The sequence below is a fragment of the Podarcis erhardii genome (genome assembly GCF_964252035.2).
Source record: "Podarcis erhardii genome assembly, chromosome: 18".
In the NCBI taxonomy this organism is placed as follows: Eukaryota; Metazoa; Chordata; class Lepidosauria; order Squamata; family Lacertidae; genus Podarcis; species Podarcis erhardii.
In genome coordinates, this window is record NC_138516.1 from 3427794 (window position 1) to 3451221 (window position 23428).

Here is a 23428-nt window from a genome sequence, read left to right on the forward strand (position 1 = left end):
TGCGCCAATTTCCAATATTTTAATGAGTAACTACATGTTACACCTCATAATTATAAAAGAATAAGAATCCATAAAAATATTTTCTTTTCATAATACGCACTTAAAGATACTTGGGGGCAAGTCGTTTGTGGTTCGTGGGTTTTTCGTTTCGTTTTAGGCAAGTTTCTCCTCGCTTGAAATTCTGCCCCACCCCTGAGAGGCAAGAATGTGTGTTTGTGGGGGGGGGGGAGAGCCCAGAGGGTGTGAGCAAGCAGGCGAGGGGGGGGGTGTTTCCTCCCACGAGGCGTAAGTTGCGGCGAAGCCTGGCACAAGGGCGCCCCCGCCTTTCTTTACAAACCACCCCAAATCGCGGTTCAGGCTGTGTTGCGGGGATGCCCGAAGACCAGAGGAGGTGGGTCGTGGGGCAGGGGGAGGAAGAGGACCAACAGGCAAGAGGTGTTGCTAGAACAGGGGATGGGCGGGGGGGGGGGATACAGTCGCTGACCCGCAGAGAACTGAGCACGCCTGTGGGGCTGGAGGCTGGAAGCTCAGGGCTTGGGAGGCGGAGACGAAGGGTTGGCGAGACGGGGGGGCAGTGCCTATAAGCCAGAGAGAGTGGACAGAGGGAGCCGTATTTGCATAAATAAATCTGGCTGCAAACCCCCCCCTAGAACCCCCCCCCCTTTTTCCTTACAGAAGTGACTGCAGTTTCTGGACACGGTTGCCTTAGGGGAAAGAAGAGTATGTTTGAGACGGGGGGATGACGCAAGGGTTATGGAGAGAGAAGTCAAAACAGCAAAGCCTTCTAAGTGGGGAGCCCAAACACCTGCCCAAATCCTTCCGAGAGCCTGAATTTGCCACAGGACACAGCCAGGAAGCCACAGCACCAAGGACAGAGGCATCGTCACCCCCCCCACCCTACCCCCCCCCCCGCCCACATCTTGGCAGCACAGCACCAAGCACTCGTCTGTTTCCGAGCCCCAGAAAAGCTCTCTCGCAGGGCTCAGTGGGGAGAGGAAAGGAAAGGAGAGGAGGGGGGGAGTTTAAGAGGGACACAAGACAGTACTGGAGATGTAGGGGGCGGGACACGAGGGCAGGGAGTGCTTGACTTTTATTCTCGGCCCAAAAAGTAGCAGCAAAACAGAGAAAGGGTCCTGGGGAGGGAGCAGAGAGAGAGAAGGAAAACTTTAAAAGAGAATCTGGAGGAACAAGGCAGAGCAGTGCCAATCCAGTTGGGCAGGGGGTGAGGGGTCTCAGGGCCCCTCGTGAATTCAGGGCCCAGGGAGGGCAACACCACGGACCAGTGCTCTGGGTTATCGGGAGGCTGCTGGAGGGCGGGGGGAGAGGTTGGGGCAAAAAAGGAGGCCAGAGGAGGAGCGAGTCTTCAGCGTCTACGTCGAGTTGCAGGTGGGCAGGGAGACAGCAGCCCCCTGTCCACGCCCCACACCGTGCCGTTCCCCACCCCCCAGCCCTGTCCTCAGAGGTATTCTTGAAGAAAGTGCAGCAGCGTGATTTCGTAGTGCTCCCCAGACTCAGGGCAGCGAATACTGTGTCGCTCGTTGGGATAGATCTGCACACAAGAAAGGGGGGGGGGGACAGGAAGAGATGAGAAGAGATGAGAAGTGGTCATTGTGATCTGCAAACATTCACCGGGCCTCGCGGAAAAAGTACATATAATCACAGCATTGTGGGGGTGCAATGCGGGAATCGTTCCTTGAAGAGGAAATCTGTGCAAGCTGGAGAACCCAGGAGGGAGGCCAGTAAATCCACCAGCACATCATCACTACCAGGCAGCCCTGCTGACCTTGAGGCCCGGATTTTGCTAAACTGGAAACACACGTCAGGTCTCATTCACCAAGCACAGTGCGCATTCATTCCCCTAGAAAATCGTCCCATTAGGCAAGCGTTCGCACGACAAGCCCACAATTTCCACCGATTCCCATGGGAACGTTTCCAACCTGCAATTTGTCCAGTCGCTTCTGCCCTCTGATTTGTCCAATCACTCTTCCCTTGCTCCCCCCCCAATGGGTTCTGCCTGAAAATGGCTGCCGCCAACCAGCAAAGCACAAAGAAGTAAGGAAGTGGGCGAACTCTGGCTGTTCCCGATACAGTGGTGCCTCGCAAGACGAACGCCTCGCAAGACGGAAAACCCGCTAGACGAAAGGGTTTTCCGTTTTGGAGGCGCTTCGCAAAACGAATTTCCCTATGGGCTTGCTTCGCAAGACGAAATGTCTTGCGAGTTCCTGCAGGTTTTTTCCCCTCCCCCAATTTAATTTAATTTCCCCCTTATTTATTTTTATCAGTCTGTCCCCCACTCTGGGGTTGAAAATGGACTGCACATAATAAATAAACTGATTTTCCCACCAATACGCATAACCTCCGACAGGCCTTGGGGGAATATGCATGCATCAGCTGAAATCAGCACATTCCATGTATCCAATAAATAAATTTCCCAGAGCGGAATTAGAAATACGGTGGAACCTCAGTTTTTGAATGTAATCCGTTCCAGAAGACAGTTCGGCTTCCGAAACGTTCGAAAACTGAAAACTGAAAGCAATACAATAGGGAAACTCAAAACGGAAGCAGCGTAGAGTGTTCGGCTTCCAAAAATCGTTCGAAAACCAGAACAGTTACTTCCAGGTTTTTGGCGTTCAGCTTCCGAATCGTTCGGCAGCCAAGAGGTTCGAAAACCGAGGTTCCACTGTACCATTTACTAAATTTAGACCCCGCCTTTCTAAGTTTAGAGGTGCCAGGCCCTAAGGAAGTCAGACTATCCTCCACCATGGCCAGGGCCTTCTCAGTGATGGCTCCGACCTGGTGGAATGCTCTGTCCCATGAGACCAGGGCCCTGCAGGATTTAACCTCCTTCCGTCGGGCCTGTAAGACAGAGCTATTCCGCCTGGCCTTTAATTTGAATTCAGCCTGATCTTTTATTTCCCTTCTCTTCCTTCCCCCTCCCCTTTTATGAAGATCACTTGCTCTGAGACCCCACAGCTAATTCTCCCCTGGCCTCCGCGCTGGCCCAAGTAGGACCAATTCAGCCAGCTAGCCCTGGGGATTATCTAACTGATTTTTTATTTTGTTATTCGTGTTTTTATAGTGTATGTTATGCTGCTTTTATAATTAAGCGTTTTAAAGTGTTTTACATTTGTTGTTAGCCGCCCTGAGCCCGGTTTTTGAACCGGGAAGAGCGGGGTATAAATATAAATTTATTATTATTATTAAGGAGCTCAAGGGGGCAAAGAGTGCCCTGCCCTGCCCACGTCTCCACCCTCCTCCCACCCTTTATTCAAAACAACCCTACAAGGTAGGCCAGGCAGGAAAGAACGACCCCACCTGAAGCCCAGCCCAAGAGGAAAGAGATGGGCTGGACAGTTCGCTAGCTCACCTGTAGTTGATAAGGTTTCCCTGCTCGGATCAGCTGGGAGATCAGGAAATTGGTGTGGAAAAAGTGCACGTTTTCATCAAGAAATCCATGGAGGATCAGCAGGCGATTGGGCCTAGAAGGAAGGCAAGGAAAGTACCAAACGTGAGAGCCAACCTGTTTTTTTTTTAAAAAAAAAATATTTATTACTTTTCCAAAAGTTTAAACACTACAGAAAAAGAAGAAGAAAGAACAATACAATACAATACAAAAACACTAACACATTAAACTAACAAACATAACAAAGACAAAAACACATCAAACAATTTCAATATCTTATCTTTCAATCACTTATTTCAGCGACCTCCTCACACCTCCTTTTGAATTCCAATTCTATTGTTTCAGCAATTCCTTTCCATCTTCCTCTGTTTTCTATCCTATAATTATCTTAACACATTCTAACCTCATTTTTTCCTTTAATACTCCATTAATCTATTATATTCTTAATTCCTTGTAACATTTCTACTAAGGCCATGTAACTTCATTCCAACACAAACGTGAGAGCCAACCTGGGCACCAGTGTTTGCGGCTGTTCATAGCAGAGAGGAGTTTGGACCACTTGGGCGTTCAGTGACCAGGGCAATGGACACAAAGTGACCAGCAAGCAAAAACCATGCCGTGCATTTTTGAACGCTTGCCCCACTTCAGACAATCCACCTCACCAAACCCACCGCTATTAAAAAATAAATAAAAATCAATCCCCAAACTCTCCAGCTTTCCCAAAATTCCCCAGACAAGCTGTTGACGTGGCAGGCCAGAAGAAGAAAGAATTCTTTTCCATACAGTCCAATATTCCTCAGATGAAAATAAGGACACTCTACTACAGGGATGCGGGTGGCGCTGTGGGTTAAACCACAGAGCCTAGGACTTGCCGATCAGAAGGTTGGCGGTTCGAATCCTCGCGACGGGGTGAGCTCCCGTTGCTCGGTCCCTGCTCCTGCCAACCTAGCAGTTCGAAAGCACATCAAAGTGCAAGTAGATAACTAGGTACCACTTCGGCGGGAAGGTAAACGGCGTTTCCGTGCGCTGCTCTGGTTCTCCAGAAGCGGCTTAGTCCTGCTGGCCACATGACCCGGAAGCTGTATGCCGGCTCCCTCGGCCAGTAAAGCGAGATGAGTGCCGCAACCCCAGAGTCAGCCACGACTGGACCTAATGGTCAGGGGTCCCTTTAGCTTTATTATAAGGGCATCCAGCTCCCAAGAGACTGCGATCTACTCACAGAGTACAAAACTGGCATTCTGTTTTGGGGGAGTTCAAGTCCAAGTTGTTGAGCTTCGTATTAAGGGAGGAAAGTCCCGTTTTTTGGGGGGGGGTTCAACTCAAAGTTGTTGAGCTTTTTGGGGGGAGGAAAATTTCAGAATGGAGTAAAGGGGAAAGCGGAACAACTCCCCAACTTTTAGAAGACATCTGAAGGCAGCCCTGTTCAGAGAAGCTTTTAATGTTTAATAGACTGTTGTATTTTAGTATTCTGTTGGAAACCGCCCAGAGTGGCTGGGGAAACCCAGCCAGGTGGGCGGGGTATAAATAATAAATTGTTATTCTTATAACCCTTACTCATTGGGGAGTTTCTCTACATGCAGCGCCACAGAGCCTGCTTCGTAGCCTTGCTGGTTGTTCTCTGGGACATCCATGTACCGTTCGGTGTATCCAGTATCGTACGCCATCCAGACCGTGACGGGGGCCCCTGCGATAGCAACCTGGAGGGATATCGAAGGCTGACGTTACGCTCAGGGCTGACAGGAAATCCATGCTTCTCCCCCCCCCCCGCCCCCCGCATTAAGTTGCCTGAGGAAGCCAGATTCTGCAACCTGCAAATTCATTCCGCAACTTGCACAATTTATTGATTTTATATAAGGATCCGAGAATCATAGGGTGGTTTATATTATGAAATCACAGAATACGTAACGCCATAACAAAACGAATCAATACCAGCAGCAACAGCCTTGTTTAAAAGGTCACAGATCACTGAATCAGCCAAAGGCCTGGGAGAAATGATTTCAGCTGGTGCCTAAATATTTGTTTGCTTTTTTATTTGCATTTTCAAAAACAGGAGCAGATTGCAAATTTAACCCTCCCCTCTTCTGCTCTTACAACTTCATACCAAATACAGCATGTATATACGTACCACATGACTTCCCTTCCACCCTTTTCCTGGTTCCTTTGCTTTTCTACTACTCTGCGTAATTCACATCTTTTTAATCATCCAATTTGTTATCTATTAAAAACTCTACTTCAACTCTGCTGGATTTGCACAAGACCTGCTAAGCTATGCATCTGTCTATACCGGATTTTGAAATAGTCAATAGACACTATACATTCCTACTTATATTCCTTATTTTCGTTTTCTCTTATCCTGTTCGTCAGACCAGCCAGTTCAGCATATTCAAACATTTTAATCTTCCTTTGTGACTGCAGCACAGGCATATTGTAGTCAACTTCTGGTTTTTTTGGGACCTCTATTGTTAATAATAATAAAAATTTTTATTTATATCCCGCCCTCCCCAGCCGAAGCCGGGCTCAGGGCGTCTAACAACAATAAAGTAGTACAACATTCTAAAATCATTTCATTATAAAATTAATTCAAATCAGATTGATGGCAACCATTAGGCTAAAGTTCTGTGAAGATTGCCAAAGGAGGGAGACAGGCTGCGCCCTGGCCAAAGGCCTGGTGGAACAGCTCTGTCTTGCAGGCCCTGCAGAAAGATGTCAAGTCCCTCAGGGCCCTGGTCTCTTGTGACAGAGCGTTCCACCAGATTGGAGCCACAGCCGAAAAAGCCCTGGCTCTAGTTGAGGCCAGCCTAACCTCTCTGTGGCCTGGGACCTTCAGGATGTTTTTGTTTGAAGACCGTAAGTTCCTCTGTGGGACATACCAGGAGATACCTATGGTGGTCCCATAGCTACGAGGGTCCTAGGCCGTATAGGGCTTTAAAGGTTACCATCCCCAAGAGGAAAATCTCAGGTGATTTGGGGAAAGCTTTTTAAAGCATCTTCTTCAATTCATTATATATAGTTTCCCAATATTCCTTAATTATTTTACAGGACCACCAAGTGCCTAAAAATTTGTAATGAAGGCACCAAGCGAGTCTCCATGGGGAGAGCGTATCTCTGCATACATACAGCTGTATTTCACAAGAAGACAAGTCCTGTGCAGACTTGTTGTGGTTTTTGTTTTGGCAGGCTTTCTGTGATCTCGTGGAATCACACAAGGTTGGCTTCTTTATTTTTAAAAACTCAGGGTGGCGCCGGGCTAAAGGAGTTGACCGTACAGTGAGATCTATTCCCCTGCAGAGCTGGGAGCAGATCATTTGGTTTTTTTTAAAAAATAATTTTTATTGGGTTTTTACATTTTATAACAACAGACACACACACAAAGACAAAGACAAACAAACACACAAATACAATTACATACCCTAAGTTTCTTTACCCACTTTCATTGACTTCCCCCCACCCCCTCCTCTTACATCCCAATTCCAAAATTAATTCAGCAAGTTCTTACCTAACCTCTTAAAGATATTCACATTGCTTTTAAAAATTAAAATCTTTTGTTTATCTGTATTTAACTATCCAATTCTCTTATAATCATTAATTTCTTTTTTTTTAAGGTCGATCTAACTTCCCCTTCACAAATTTTCCCTTTATTATATTAATTATAGGTCACATTGACCAAGTAAAACAAAACATAACATTTTATAATTCTATTCTCTCCGCCCCCTGCCCCGGTTTCTGTCCCTTCCTAGACAAATGTCCAGAAAACAAACAAAAAATATTTCTAGCCCGGATTCCTCACGTCCGAGGCGTCTGATTCTCTGTCAGTCCCTCTCTGCCAGCTATATTGGTAGTCCTCTTTGATGGTCCTAAGACCCCGAAGGAGTTCAGTCAGAGTCAGATCATATTTTCTTTCATTCAGAATGTTGAAGAGTGTTTGCTGCGAAAGACCATCTAGTTTTCCATACTCAAGAGAAAAGTCCCAATCATATTGCTTTGTTCTTTCTAGTTTTAATATTCCAAGTACTCCAGGGGCTTCTCTCTTCTTCTTTCTCATCTTTCGCAGGTCTATAATCCAGAGGTCTTCTTGCTCATACTCTAACGCTGCAGATTTCTGGTTGATATTTTCCACTTGTAGTGTCTGAACTCCTTCTTTTTTCTCTGTCAATTCCAAAGGCATCTCTTCCTGCTCAGCTGCAGAATTTTTATCGTGCATCTCCTTTGTGCATTCAGCAGAGTTGTTTGTTTCAGGATTCAAGGTCATAAAAACTTTACTCAGAGCCATACTCTGCTCCTGCAGGATTCCCACGAGAAAAAACATTTTTTCTATCTCCGCCAGTAATTTTCCCTCTGCAGCCATTGTAATGTCACTAATTCCCCCTAGGGGGCTTTCAGTTATTTAGTAGTCCTTTTCCAATAATCTGTTACTTTGTTATTATCAATACTTTGTTTCCAATCGCCTCAGTCCAAATGTATCAGCTTTAATTCCAAGAGTTATTAAATAGCAAAATTCTTTACTTTGTCCGCCCGTTTGACAGCTTCTTTGACAGCTGTCAAACTCCTTTCACTTCTTCCTCCGGGACCCAAATAGGACACTCCCGGGTTTTTTGGGGGGGATACACACAAAGTTCCAAATTCCCTTTCTCTCCAGCACAAAAATCTTGTTCTATCAAATTTGTGAGAAACTTTTAAATCATCAAAACAGTATTCATTCCGCCTTAATTCTCCGTTCCTTGCTTTGAAACGTCTATAAGTAGAGGGGGTGCGGACTTCCCTTTAACACATCCCCCGATCGTGCCGAATTCACAGGATAAAATTTTTAAAGTCCAAATTCCACTACTCACGGGTCCTTTGTTATCCAGTCCAAATTTTGGGAAGAAAGTCAGCGCTCTCCGGCCATGGCTTGCGGCTTCGCTCTACTGAGGTAGCGGTCTACTCTCAGCACCACGCCACTCTCCGTACCCTCTCCGCAGCCTTTAAAAAGGCTCTTCGTGGGTCGGGGAGGGCGCTTAAGGTGCCCACCGAGTCACCAAGTCCGCAGGCTTCCGCGCCTGCGGTTTCTGAGGGTCCCCGTGTCGCCGGCACGGCAAGACCCGTCCTCAGCAGAGCCGATTCCCTCCGGAGCTCGGAGGGAATCCGCCATTAGCCGTTCGCGCTAACCCGGAAGTCCTGGGAGCAGATCATTTGGGTCTGAGTCTTCACTCTACCTTCAGCACAGAGAGGGAACCCCTGGCTCCCCAGACGTTGATACTTCCACCCTCCCTGATGGGAGCAGGGATTCCAAAAGACACAGGCTTCCCCACACGCTAAATAGCGACTGGCAGGGACGGTGGGGAGTTGCAGCGCAACCGTCTCTGGAGCGCAACGTATCGGCTGCCCACCCCACCCGCCCTGGTACAGACGGCAGCAAACTCCAAACTTGCCTTGAAGATGTGAGGTTTGCAGATGAGCCCCATGAGCGAGAGGAAGCCCCCGTAAGACCAGCCGTGGATGGCAACGCGGCTGAGGTCGACGAACCCGTATTTCTCTGCTACGTAATGCAAGCCTTCCACCTGGTCCTCGATCTCCACCTGGCCCTAGAAGCGGGTGGCAAAGGCATAGCTGTCAACTTACAGATTTGAAAATAAGGGACCAGCAGCCTCGGAAATAAGGGATCAGCAGCCCAAAAAAAGGGATTTTCCCAGCACAGGCATGTTCAACTTCTGAGCCCCTCTGAGCCAAAGGCAGAAAGCCCAGCCAGCAGCCAAACGAAGCCTCAAGCGGTGGTTCCCACAGCGCAGCAACCTGGCAAAGGGGATGCAGCAAGGAAAACCACCGTCACCTCTCCGCTGGGAAGCGCTGAGCAAAGGCGAGTCCCCAGGCAACGCGGCCGATTTGATCGGCACAAGGCATGCAAGCTCCACCCCCAGTCGTTCTTAGACTCCTTATTGGGTGAGCAACGCAGCCAAGCAACACAGCTGTAGCCTCCCTCCTCCCTGGCCGGCAGGGAGGGAGGGAGGGAGGGAGAGGAGCTGCTTCCTCTGAAACCCGGAAATTTAAGGGACATCATCAATAAGGGACAGCAGCGGGACACAGCGCTGGGATAAGGGAGTTTCCCACCAAATAAGGGACAGTTGACAGTTGTGGGCAAAGGAGGGACATGAGAGCTACCTGCTCATTTGGGGATAGCTGGCTCATTTACGCACTCCAGTCATGCTCTGTAAATTCATTCATTCATTCATTGCATTTAGGTCAGGCATGCCCAAAGTCCATTTTAGGGGCCTAATCCATCCCCTGTGGCAGTTTATTTCCTGGGGTAAAATCCTAAAAAAACCACCTCTACAACTTCAACCCTAAAAAAACTCAGTGACGTCAACCCTCACGGCCCTTCACTTCATCAAATCTGGCCCTCTTTGCAAAAAGTTTGGACACCACTGATTTAGGTACATTATAATGTAACATCAATAACATAAAGCAGTGGTTAAAAAGTGGGGGGACATTGGCATTACTTGGGGGGACAATGGGGTGGCAAGGAGGCATAAGAGGTGATAATGACCCTCAGACTTTGGAAAGCTGGTACAGTATCACTGAATCAGGTTCTTCAGTTTTGCTGAATTAAACTAAAGGCTTCTAATTGGATGCTGAATAAACGTGCAATAAATTGTTACTGTTTTGAGTGTTATTACCTTCCTTAGTGGGTTCTACAAACCGCAGTTCTGAATAATGCTTTTTTTTTTAAATAGGGTAGGGGGCACAGGGGATGAGTTTATGGATCCAAGGGGCAAGGGCTTGAAAAGGTTTGGGAAGCACTGACAGAAGAACCAGGAAGGGAAAAAAAATGTGACTTCTAATTAAACCTCTGAGTTGCCAAAACAATTCGCAGCAGTATTTTTCTAACTCTCCCTTCACTAATCGTTTTCACGGCAAGTGTAAAGAGGGCTACTCTATGTGCCACAAAGGCCATTAGTGTCGCTCAGAAGAAACTGAACCATTTCTACCAGGGCATTCCTGCTTCTGTATATCAACAAGGCTTGTTAGAAATCTCTCCCTCCCTCAGATCACCGTATAAAGGGCAGATTGACAGGAAGTGAATCACGTCTTTCACATAGCGGCCACAAGCACAGAATTTTGCCTTCACACGTGACCATTAACATATATGAAATTAATGATTTGTGGCAAGCGGCCTTTCCTATGCAAAAACACAACAGTGGACTTTCATTGCATCAATTATTTTTCCCTATTTCCTAGCTTCTGCTAGATCACACACCTCCACTATACACATACAGTGGTACCTCAGGTTACATACGCTTCAGGTTACAGACTCCGTTAACCCAGAAATAGTGCTTCAGGTTAAGAACTTTGCTTCAGGATGGGAACAGAAATTGTGTTCCGGCGGCGCGGCAGCAGTGGGAGGCCCCATTAGCTAAAGTGGTGCTTCAGGTTAAGAACAGTTTCAGGTTACGAACAGACCTCTGGAACGAATTAAGTACCATATTTTTTGCTCTATAAGACTCACTTTTTCCCTCCTAAAAAGTAAGGGGAAATGTGTGTGCGTCTTATGGAGCGAATGCAGGCTGCGCAGCTATCCCAGAAGCCAGAACAGCAAGAGGGATTGCTGCTTTCACTGCGCAGCGATCCCTCTTGCTGTTCTGGCTTCTGAGATTCAGAATATTTTTTTTCTTGTTTTCTTCCTCCAAAAACTAGATGCGTCCTGTGGTCTGGTGCGTCTTATAGAGCGAAAAATGAGGTACTTAACCCGAGGTACCACTGTAGACAAAAAAAATAATGTCCTGCCTCCTTTTGGCATATCCAAAAGTGTTTTCAGTAATCCCTATTAATTTTTAGGTATCTGAAGCGGTGTGTCACCCCAAACCCCCAGCTGCTTATTGCTTCGTAATGGTTTTCTCACGTACAAGGCAAACCGAGGACTTACCATCTGGTTCTTCAGGGCCCCCTCAAATTTAAGGCCTCTCTGGCATGACCCCCGGCCGTCTATCACCACCACGGCATAGCCGAGAGAAGCCAGCGTGTTGAGCCTCAGATACTTGATGCCTTTGAAGGAATTATTCACTAGCTGGACCTGGGAGGTGGGGAAAGTTAGGAAAGGGGTGGGAAAAATGCCTCTGCACACGACTCACGCTCATCATTCCGCGGCTGCATTCGTGAGTGCCCGATGTGCTTCCCCGCTTTTCGTTCCACCCAAGAGAATCTACGCCGCCCACAATGCATCACTGAGAGCCTCGTTGCTTGAACTGGCTAAAGGCCTGTCTCGTCGGGGCATTGTGGTTGACTCAGCAGCCACAGCGAGATGGCCCCAAGCAGGTCACGTACAGGGGTGCCTCGCAAGACGAAAAGAATCCGTTCCGCGAGTCTCTTCGTCTTGCGGTTTTTTCATCTTGCGAAGCAAGCCCATTAGCGCCTTAGCGGTTTAGTGCTATTAGCGGCTTAGCGGATCAGCTGATAAGCGGCTTAGTGGATCAGCTGTTAAGCGGCTTAGCGGATCAGCTGCTAAGCGGCTTAGCGGCTTAGAAAAAGGGGGGGGGAGGAAAAAAAACTCGCAGCAACTCGCAAGACATTTCCGTCTTGCGAAGCAAGCCCATAGGAAATTCGTTTTACGAAGCACCTCCAAAACGGAAAACCCTTTCGTCTAGCGGGTTTTCCGTCTTGCGAGGCATTCGTCTTGCGGGGCACCACTGTAAAGCCACAGCGCCATCCCCACTTAAGTGTCCCCAGCTACTGGTCCACAAGGGATAGCTGGATAGCTCAGTTGGTTAGAGCGTGGTTCTGACAATGCCAAGGTTGCAGGTTCCATCCCTGTATGGAACAACTGCACTGCAGGAGGTTAAGACTACCGAGGGTCAGCAAACTTTTTCAGCAGGGGGCCAGCCCACTGACCCTCAGACCTTGTGGGGAGCCGGACTATATGGGGGGGGGGAACGAATTCCTATGCCCCACAAATAACCCAGAGATGCATTTTAAATAAAAACACACATCCTACACATGTGAAAACACACTGATTCCCAAGACCGTCAGTGGGCCAGATTTAGAAAGCGATTGGGCCAGAGCTGGTCCCTTAGTTTGCCTATCCATAGACTAGACCAGTGTTTCTCAACCTATGGGTCCCCAGATGTTGTTGGACTACAACTCCCATCATTCCTAGCCAGCATGACCAGTGGTCAGGGATGATGGGAGTTGTAGTCCAACAACATCTGGGGACTCACAAGTTGAGAACCGCTGGACTAGACCATGGGTAGGCAAACTAAGGCCCGGGGCCAGATCCGGCCCAATCGCCTTCTCGATCTGGCTCACGGACGGTCCGGGAATCAGTGTGTTTTTACATGAGTAGAATGTGTTGTTTTATTTAAAATGCATCTCTGGTTATTTGTGGGGACTGCCTGGTATTTTTACATGAGTAGAATGTGTGCTTTTATTTAAAATGCACCTCTGGGTTATTTGTGGAGCATAGGAATTTGTTCAATCGCCCCCCCCCCCCATATGGTCTAGCCCCCCACAAGGTCTGAGGGACGGTGGACCGGCCCCCTGCTGAAAATGTTTGCTGACCCCTGGACTAGACGGTCCTCAAGGTCCCTCCCACCACCTCAATTCTATGATGCTATGACCACGGCTAGGAAGCGTCTCGTTCCTCCATGAAGTCCCTCGCTTGAGAAAATCCACTGAGGTCCTTCCTGAATAGCATTCCGTGCTAAGCTGAAGACCTCCTTGTCCCGGGAAGGTCCCTGGCCAGATGAAAAGTATGAGCTTGCTACTGGAGACCCGATTTTACTCTCTGGTGGCTGGAGGTATGTCTTATTGGCTACTTTATCTGCCTTCTGTGTTCAGTATTTTTTATTGTGCTTATGGGTTGTTTTAACCCATTGCCTTGGCTCCCCCTCTTCCGCGTCTGCCAGCAGATCTTCCACCCACCTGCAGCACACACAGAGACAAGAGACAGCTCCACTGTCCTAGCTAAAAGACCTTCCTCCATTTAGCTCCTCCTCTCTCGGAAATGTCTGCATTCGAGCGAGAACTTTGTCACTCCAAGGTACCGCTGTTGCTTGCTTTCCTTCTCCCTCTCCTCCCCCTTTTCCTTTTGTGCCATGTCTCTTAAGACTGTAAGCCTGCCAGCAGAGACTGCTATCTTTTCAATCTGCACGCAGCACTTGGGAGACTTTAGGCGCTTTATAAAGATGGGCATTCTGCTTTTAAACGGGTTGTATGTAGAGATGGGAAGGCCTGGGGGGGAAACGGGAAATTTTCTTGCAAAGCCATTTTTTTCCGGGAACTTTTTTTTTTAAAAGTGTGTGGAATATTCAAACTACCGTATATCAAACTGAGTTGTGTCTTTCCCCATTTTTTTGGGGGGGGGGCTTTGGAAAGAAACAGAAAAAAACCTTTCCCCCCCCCCCGCCCACCTTTTTCTGGGTATTTTCCAGACCTTCACATCTCTAGTTGTATGCCGCTCTGGGCACCTTGGGCTGGAAAAAGGCATATTCTGAGAGCCAGAATTGGCCAGTGTCTCTGAAGCAAGTGTGAACATAATCGGTGGCGAAGTTCTGTGTGCAAACAGCGCTCAACCCCCAAGCCCCTCTAAGCCTCACTTTGCTCTATGTCCAAAGACGCCACCTTGCAACTCAAAACACGCTTTCTGACTTTGGGGAAGCAGTAGCTCAGCGAATACAGAGCATCTATCTGCTGCTATGCAAGCAGAAGGTCCCAGATTCAATCCCTGGGAGAGAAAAGCCAGTTTGAAACCTTGGAGGACAGCTGCTAGCCAGTGTGGACAGCACTCGGCTTGATCGCTTCTGATGCCGCCCCATCTGTGCTCCTTGGCTCCAGCTCAGCAGCCAGCCTACCTGAGGCCCTCCGTAGACAAAAAGCACGGTGGGATGCTTCTTCCCAGGCTGGAGGTCGTGAGGTTTGTACACCATCCCATACAACTCGACATCCGACTGTGTGCGGAAGTGGAAGATCTCTGGGGGGATGTAATCAGTGGGGCAGCCTGCAGAAAAGCCAAGGGGAGAGAAGAGTCACCTAAGATATGGGTGACGCACTGTTTATGGAATCTTGCCACACACCCATTTGATTGCATAAATGCATTTTTTTTAAAAAAAGTAACGACAATACTAATAACAGAAAAATCAAATTCTGTGTTCTGCAGTGGAGAAAATACAAACCACCCAGGGTACCCCACGAGAGTGATTCTACTGGGTCTCCAAGCCACAGTGGTGGCAATTGTTCTCTCTATTACACAGAAAAGGCCACTCAAAAGTGAAATGGGAAGGGCAGGCTTGGGAGGGGTCCAGCTTTGGGCCAACTCTATGCCATGTCCCGAAGAACTTAACACAGCTTCACTGTGAGACATTGGAGTGCGCTGGAGGGGGGACTGGAAGGATTCCAAAGGCCAATTGCTAACTGTCTGATATATGGCTGCATTGCAAACAGTCTGTTCAAGATAAATCAACAAGGAGGTTACAGAAGGAAATTTCTCTCTGTTTCTTTGATAACACCTGGACGGGAAAGATTAACGATCTGGGAGCTGCCAAAATAACAACTCTCAAAGAGCTGGACAGAACTTTGAAATTGGATGCAATTAGATGAAGCGGTGCGATGAAAAAACAGCTGAAGGAGTACAATATACGGACAAATCTGCACTCCATAGGGAAAAAAACTATCTGTTTTCTGACATGAATGAGGATCGTAGAACCAGAGTCAAAATGTGGAGGGGGAAATCGGACATGGAATTATGAATAACATTGAGGATGATGAGAGGCAGGACTATGACGGTGAATGCGCTTCGAAATTCAGACTGTGGGAAGTCAAAACAAAATTATTACAATTTGGAAGACAATTGGACCTTTTTTATTTTAGTTTTTTATTTTTATTGGATTTGATTTGATATGTTAATTGGATGTTTTTATTGGAAAATTAATAAATGCTTTTTTAAAAAAGAGAGAGAGAGACAAGACACATTGGAGTGCGCTTCCGGGGGTGAAGTCAAACTGCTGTGTGAGCAGCACTGAAGTGACCGGGCCATAAGCCAAGCCTGGGCAGTGTGTCTGGAGGTCCTGGGCTGCACAGACAACAAAAACCAGCACCCCAGCCTTGCTGAAGCAGTCCAAAGGAAAGCAGAGCGAAATGTTTCGGCACCAGCTTGGCTGCAGGAGTTGCCAAAAAGGAGGCGTACAAGGCGCCGCCCAGATTTGTGCAGGGTTTCCTCTTTGGCCTTTTCTTATCCCAAGATATCCTGCGAGGCAGCAGGTAGATTTTCCCTCCAGATTTAAAGCCTTTCTCACAAATGACTACAGAGGCAAGTGCAGTGGAGGTTTAGGATCAGAGTTTTCCTTCTCCTAGATGGGCTCTGTTCCCAGGTTCACGAGCCCCACCTGCCCCTCACTTCCTTCTACGGCACAGGCAGAAACCGCCTTCTTGAGCACTGGACCACTCTTGGTCTCATGCGCTCCATCCACTGAAGCCTATCTTTGCACACAGAAGTCCCTAACTCAGTGAGGGTTTGAGACCCATCAGCTCCCCTCGCCTGGTTCAGTCGGCCAGGATTGTGGCCGCTGTCGCCTGCTTATAGCTTCCAGGAGCCATGGGTGAGAGCTGAGTGCAGGGTGGGGACCAAAGTTGAGCAAACTGCCCCAGAAGGAGCAGGATGTGTCCCCCACCAGAGATACTCCAGGTATACCAGGGGTCAGCAAAGTTTTTGTGGCTTGGGCTGGTTCATGATCCCGCAGAGGCCGTGGTGGGCCGGAGTGTGTGTTTGCACACATGCACAAACGCTATTTCTGGCGCTCCATCCGGCGCGGAGGAGGCATGCACAGCTTCCCATTGGCTGCAGGAGCGGTTTAGCGCGGCGCACGGGAGCTGACTGAACGGCCGGAGGGGGTCCATGGGCCAGTTAAATGACCCCCAGGGGCCGCTTGTGGCCCATGGGCCTTAGGTTGCCGACCCCTGATGTATACACACAATTATACATACATACTTTTCAATAAAAGGCTATACGGTGGAACCTCGGTTTTTGAGCACCTTGAAAGCTGAACGATCCAGAACCCGAATGCCGAAAACCTGGAAGTGAATGCTTCCGTTTCTGAACGTGCCTCGGAAGTCAAACAACTTCTGAGGCACATTTCTCCATTTTCTCCATTGAGATTGCTGACCGGCAATTGCGCTTCAGTTGTCAAACGTTTCGGAAGTTGAACGGTCTTCCGGAACAGATTGCGTTCGACAACCAAGGCTCTGCTGTACACGATTCTGCAAAATGTGGTATCAGCAATACCCTGGGCTGTTTGACAGGTTTGCTGGTCTTTTTTTCACTTTTAAGATTTATAGTTCCAACAACGAAGCCCAACGTAAAATGTGGAACGACGCAGAAAAAGCCATCAGTGCAACTGCAACAGATAAAATCGAAACCAGGCTCGAACTCCCTTGAACGAGACAGGAAGCCAAGGGAAATCTACTCACTGGCCGCTTCCATCATGCTGGCCCAGAATTTCGGCTGCTTGTGGAGGGGGTCTTCCTCTTGGCCGCTAAGCTTGTAAACGTGGACGCAGGGAGGGGTGCTGACACTGCTGTAGTGACTAATGAACATGTCGAAATTCTGCAGGGAGGCAAGGAAGAGCGGCAAGGTGGGTCGGGAGACACTCCAACCAGCCCCACAGTTTTACAGAACAAATTATTATTTTTGTTGTCGTCATCTCAGCGAGGAGAATTATGGACCCCACTGCCCTCACAGTTGCCTCCTCCTTAATAAGAGATTGGCCTCCTTTTAAAAAAAGGGAAACCAACCACACAAAAGGGAATTCTGCGACCCAGAGGGACAGACCTGGCTCATGGAACAGCTGTGGGAGAAGCCCAGGGTGGTGAGCCGCACGACCTCCCCAGGGGACTCGTAGCTGACCACGTAGAGGTGATGCTCCAGGGGGGTATCCTTCGTGCCCTGGAAGTAGACAAGCTTGGTTTCTTCATTCACCCAAATCTGTAGGGGGAGAGAGAGGGAGAAACCACAATGGAAAATTGCTTTAAGGTCTGGATACAACTGGCCAGTTGGTTTGTTTTTAATTTATATTCCCCTCACCCCCCCCCCCCGCTTCCTCCAAGGAGGTCAAGGTGGAGCTCACAACAGTTCTCCCGGGTTATCCACACAACAAACCTGTGAGGTGGTTTGAGCTGAGAGTGAGCAGCCAGCCCAAGGTCACCCAGTGAGTTTCACGGTTAAATGGGGACTTGGATCTAGATCTCTCAGGTCTTTGTCCAACCCGCTAACCACTACACCGCAATACTACAGGATAAAGGTTTTGAAATTCATGATGACCTAACAGCTTCTGCTTAATGAGAGAGAAAATATCCAACTCATCCAGAAAGAAGAAGAAGAGTTTGGATTTGATATCCCGCCTTTCACTCCCCTTCAGGAGTCTCAAAGCGGCTCACATTCTCCTTTTCCTTCCTTCCCCACAACAAACACTCAGTGAGGTGAGTGGGGCTGAGAGACTTCAGAGAAGTGTGACTGGCCCAAGGTCACCCAGCAGCTGCATGTGGAGGAGCGGGGAAGCGAACCCGGTTCACCAGATTACGAGACTACCGCTCTTAACCACTACACCACACTGGCTCTCAAAGAGGAGGGGATCTATTGCAAGAGGAGAGGAAGAGGAATCTATTGCAATCCCTATTTGTTTGTTTGCTTTGCAGAAAACCATGTAAAATTATGCAAATATCTCAGTAAACAAGTTAGCAGGCTTTCTGAGCCTGTACTAAAATAATTTTTTAACCAGTAGTTGTACCTTGGATCCCAAATGCCTTGCGAGTCAAACGTTTTGACTCCCGAACGCCACAAAGCCGGAAGTGTGTGTTCTGGTTTCCGAACATTCTTTTGGGAGACGAACGTCCGACGGGGCCAACGGAATTGGCTGCAGAAGCTTCCTGCAGCCAATCAGAAGCCACGCTTTGGTTTCCGAACGTTTTGGAAGTCGAACAGACTTCCAGAATGGATTCCGTTCAACTTCCGAGGTACCACTGTGTTTAAGTGTCATGATCCAACCCCTAGATACTAAGAGGTGCTGACCTAGCTCGGCATAGATAGCCAAATAAGAGAACACTTTTAGGAACTCCTAAGACCAATCGAAAAAAAGGATGCCTGAATGGCCTCGGGTGCTAGAATCTTCTAACCTTCTTCCCAAAGGCTAATTCCCAGCTTTGGGGAGGGGGTGGGAGGGCACGTGGACCCCCTTAGAGCCTCACACCTCCTTCCCAAAGCCTGGCGCCTCACCAAGCTGGCTTTGGAAAGGCATCCTCAAATTTTGGCCTTGCTCCACCCCCACGCGACAAGGGAGTGCAGCAGCCTGGGGGTTCCATGTTGCGGTCCACTTGCCCTAGACAAAGGCGTGGGGTGAACACTTTCCCAGTGCTCTGTTGTTCTACTTTGGGGAGCGGGGCAGGAAAACCCACTTCTAAAGATGCGCTGTCCTATAAAATCAACTCCTGGCCTAGGACCGCTCTGACTGGGCTGCTCCAAAATTTCCAAAGTTTGTTCAATTATCCTTCATAAAAGTTATTGCATTACATTCTTCACTGAATTATCTTTCCATTGATATATAATTTTATGGTATTATTCCAAAAAGCCATCATGACTTCCGGGTTAGCGCCATCGACTAATGGCGGATTCCCTCCGAGCTCCGGAGGGAATCGGCTCCGCAGGATCGGGTCTTGTCCGCAGCGGCGACGCGGGGACCCTTAAAAATCACAGGCGCAGATGCCTGTGAGCGTGGTGACTCGGCGGGCACCATTTGCGCCCCCCCAAACTGCGAAGGAGCCTTTTTAAAGGCTCCGGAACGGGGACGGGGTACGGCGCGGTGCTGTGAGTAGACTGCTCCTTCTGCGGAGCGAAGCCGCATGCCATTGTCGGAGAAGCGCTGACCTTTTCCTTGGAACATTTGGACTTAAAAGTAAGAATCCGTGAGTAAATATGGAATTTGGAATTTAAAGAAATTTTTTTTTAATTAGGAACGAGCAGGGAAGGGTCAAAAAGGAAGTCCGCCCCCCCCCCCCTTTGTAAATATTCTAAAGCAAAGAGCTTGCTATCTAAGGTCGAGAGAATCTTTTCTTTTTTTCTAAAAGTTTTTAACCTTCATGGTTTGACACTACAAGAATTTTACCGGAGGATAAAAGCAACTTTGGGAGCTAAAGTTTCACACACACCCCGAACCCGCGAGAGAGCCTATTGATGAAGTATTGAAGAGTTTGACAGCTGTCAAATTAGCTGTCAAAAGGAAAGGAAAAAGAGAACTTTGTTTTTGTTGCTTCTGCTGGCTATATTTGTTGCAATTTCTCGAAAATAAGGGAGAGTGGATACAAACTAACTTGTTTACTGGATCTAAACTGAAAGACATTAAAGAACCAAAATCCCCCTTGTGGGGGGTAGGGACAAAAAGCCATCATTGCCAAAACAAAATGACACCTGATTGGCTCAATAAACTCATTTTTTTCCTGGTTATTTGGCTATAACTTTCGATAGAATACAGATAACTGAATCAACTTCGTTGCATTACATTCTTCATTAAATTACCTTTCGATCGATATATAATTTTATGGTATTACTCCAGAAAAAAAGGTGGTGCTATGAGCCACCAAACCTCGGAAATACACTTCTCCCAAAAGGTTTCCACATTTTTGGCCACTGGTGTATGCAGAGGCCGACAGCTGTGTGTGGGCATCCTGTTCCTGAAGAGGGCATCACCAGAGAGAGAGAGACTCGCCTGGCGACTCCTTTGCCACCCCTTTATTTTGAGGGCGAAGATGGAAATCAAAACGCGAGGGAGGCTGCGGATTTCGAAGTTTCAATTCCGTGCTGCCGAATCCAAGGGGGATCTTTGTACCTTGTATCCGTGCCTGGCCAGGACCTCCCATTCGCCGCTGGTGAGTGCCTCCTCCTTCCTGAGAGGGCATCTGAAGTCCTCTGGGGCGAAAAAGAGACAGAGAGTGTGTCTGTCCAATGCAGAATGCTGCGGTCACCTTCATTTATTTAACCTACTTGGTAAGTAAACATGAAAGCAATACTATGTGCACATGGATAACGGCGTAGGGGAGCTAAAATACACACGTGTCCTAAGAATTTGCTGAAATAATGATTAAATTGGAATACAAAAAGGGAGGTATGAGGAGGTCTAAGACACAAGATAACGAAATGAAGTAATTTTGAATTTATATACTTTTTTCTTTTTTTCTGCTTTTTTTTCTTTTTGTCTTTGTTCTTTTTACTCGTTTGATGTTTTTAATGTTTTTGTATTTTTGAAAATTTGAATAAATATCATTTTAAAAAAATTAAATACACACATGTCCTGCTGTCTGCCTGCTCACTATGCAGAAATTCACTTATCCGCACGTAAAGAATTATGCCCAAACCTTGCTGCAAACAACCACAGATTCAGCCTGGAATTTGCCCACTTCCTTATTTTCTTGTTTGTTTCTGCTTTGCCGGTTAGAAGTACCTGTTTTCGGGCATAAAACACGCAGGGACAGAAGGACTGTTTCTGGGGAACCACAGGGAGGGGGGAATCCCTGGTCCTGAATGGGGTAACTGTGCCCCTGAAGGACCAGGTGTGCAGCCTTGAGGTCGTTTTGGACTCACAGCTGTCCATGGAGGTGCAGGTTAATTCTGCACCCAGGGCAGCTGTCTACTATCTGGTACAACGGCTGAGGCCGTGCCTTCCTGCTCACTGTCTCTCCAGAGTGGTAAAGGTTTTACCTGTTTTTGCAGTTATCCCAGACTACTGCTCCTGCCTTGCTGTGGGGGTGGGGCAGAAACCTGCCCAAGGACCTTCGCCGCTTGCGGATTTGCTAGCAGGCCAAGTTCAAGGTGTTACTATTTGAACAACTTGGGACAAGTTACAGGTAGGTGGCTGTGTTGGTCTGCCGTAGTCGAAACAAAATAAAAAAAATTCCTTCCAGTAGCACCTGAGAGACCAACTAGGTTTGTTCTTGGTATGAGCTTTCGTGTGCATGCACACTTCTTCAGATACACTGAAACAGAAGTCCCCAGACCCTTCTATATAGTGAGAAGGTGGGGAGGGGTATTACTCAGAAGGGTAGTGGGAATGGGTGATTGGCTGATAGGTGTGGTAAACCTGTTAACGACTGCAATTGGTCTTACGGGAAAAAGCAAGGGGTGAAATGGCTAAAAATAGCTTTATCCTGTATAATGAGATAAGAATCCAATGTCTCTATTCAGACCAGGTCTCTCCATGGTTTTAAGTTTGGTAATACAGTGGTGCCTCGCAAGACAAAAAGAATCCGTTCCGCGATTCTCTTCGTCTAGCGGTTTTTTCGTCTTGCGAAGCAAGCCCATTGACAGCTTAGCGGATTAGCGCTATTAGCGGTCTAGCGGCTTTTAGCGATCAGCTGTTAAGCGGCTTATCAGCGGAACAGCTGATAAGCGGCTTAGCGGCTTAGGAAAGGGGGGGGGGAGCGGAAAAACCCCACGGGAACTCGCAAGATTTTTTCGTCTTGCGAAGCAACCCCATAGAGAAATTCGTTTAGCAAAGCGCCTCCAAAACGGAAAACCCTTTCGTCTAGCGGGTTTTCCGTCTTGCGAGGCGTTCGTCTTGCAGGGCACCACTGTAAGTTGCAGCTCAGCAACTTCTCTTCCCAGTCTATTTCTGAAATTCTTTTGTAATAAGACAGCTGCTTTGAGATCTTGTATAGAATGCCCTGGGAGACTGTGGAGGAGGCAAGTGTTCTCCTACTGGTTTCTCTGTCTTGTGATTCCTGATGTCAGATTTATGTCTATTTATCCTTTGGCGTAGGGTTTGGCTTGTTTGTCCAATATAGAGGGCTGAAGGGCACTGTTGGCATTCGGGACAAGTTTGCCTTACCCCGTACACAGCCAGTCGCCCGCTTCAATTTGCAGAACTGGCACAGTTTCAGGTGCCACGTAATACTTGCACAAAACCAATCTTTTAGTGCGGCAGCGTACGCACTTTGGAACTCAATGCCTCTTGACACCAGGCAGAGACCTTTGCTATACCCTTCTGACTAAACATCACTGACTAAACATCATTACTTTCTGACAGTGAGAGCTGTTTGACAGTGGAATGTACGCCCCCGGCAGGTTGCGGGCTCTCCTTCCTTGGAGGTTTCTAAGCTAAAGTTGGATGACCAACTGTCATGGATGCTTTAGTCGAGATTCCTGTGTTGCAAGAAGGTGGACTGGATGACCCCTGGGGTCCCTTCCCTTCTACAATTCTAAGATTCTTATCAGCCCCTGCTAAAAACTTGTTTGTTCAGCCTAGCCAAGCATATGGAACGTCAATACGTTTTAATCGGGTTTTTCGATCACTTTTGATTTCAATTATTTTCTGAATGTGTCAAAAAGTTGCTTTCAACTGTTTTGATTTATTATTCTTCTATTCTGTTTGTAAACCGCTTCTGGGGTTCCTTTGAACTATCAAACCGTACATACATTTTTATGACATATACAAATCAATACTAGATTAGAGACCAGAGATCTGGCAAATTAAACAAAAGGCCAGAGACCAACTGGGATTGGTTGGGAGCAAAGCCCTATGAGGAATGGCTGAAAAAGTGGGTGAAGCCCAAAAAAGGCTTTTTAACTGGTGTGGGGGGTGGGTGTTTGGGGGAACATTTGAACCCCTAGGATGGCAATCTTTGTGCCATTACTCAATGGACACGTCCGTGTTAAAATGCAAAAGACTGCACTACAAATGCATTTTTCACTCTCACTTTGCCAACCAGTACTTTTCCGAGCACAATTCAAAGTGTTGGTGCTGACCTTTAAAGCCCTAAACAGCCTCGGCCCAGTATACCTGAAGGATCATCTTCACCCCCATCGTCCAGCCCAGACACGGAGGTCCAGCTCCAAAGGCCTTCTGGCGGTTCCCTCCCTGCAAGAAGTGAAGCTATGGGGAACCAGGCAGAGGGCCTTCTCGGTGGTGGCAACCACCCTGTGGAACGCCCTCCCATCAGATGTCAAGGAAATAAACAACTATCTGACTTTTAGAAGACATCTGAAGGCAGCCCTGTTTAGGGAATTTTTTAATGTTTGATGTT

General features: G+C 47.8%; 1 protein-coding gene across 2 annotated transcripts in view; it reads right to left on the bottom strand.

The window, feature by feature from the left end:
* DPP9 (dipeptidyl peptidase 9) overlaps positions 1–23428 on the bottom strand; it is a 59451-nt gene continuing 36023 nt past the window's right edge. For both annotated transcript variants that reach the window (XM_081846100.1, XM_081846099.1), the window contains 9 exons: positions 20239–20318; positions 17193–17345; positions 16832–16967; positions 14221–14366; positions 11301–11447; positions 8812–8964; positions 4958–5100; positions 3368–3479; positions 1–1549 (listed from right to left, as the gene is read on the bottom strand). In XM_081846100.1, the coding sequence (XP_081702226.1) occupies positions 1457–1549; positions 3368–3479; positions 4958–5100; positions 8812–8964; positions 11301–11447; positions 14221–14366; positions 16832–16967; positions 17193–17345; positions 20239–20318 (1163 nt within the window). In that variant the 3' untranslated portion in view covers positions 1–1456. The remainder of the gene's footprint in view (positions 1550–3367; positions 3480–4957; positions 5101–8811; positions 8965–11300; positions 11448–14220; positions 14367–16831; positions 16968–17192; positions 17346–20238; positions 20319–23428) is intronic.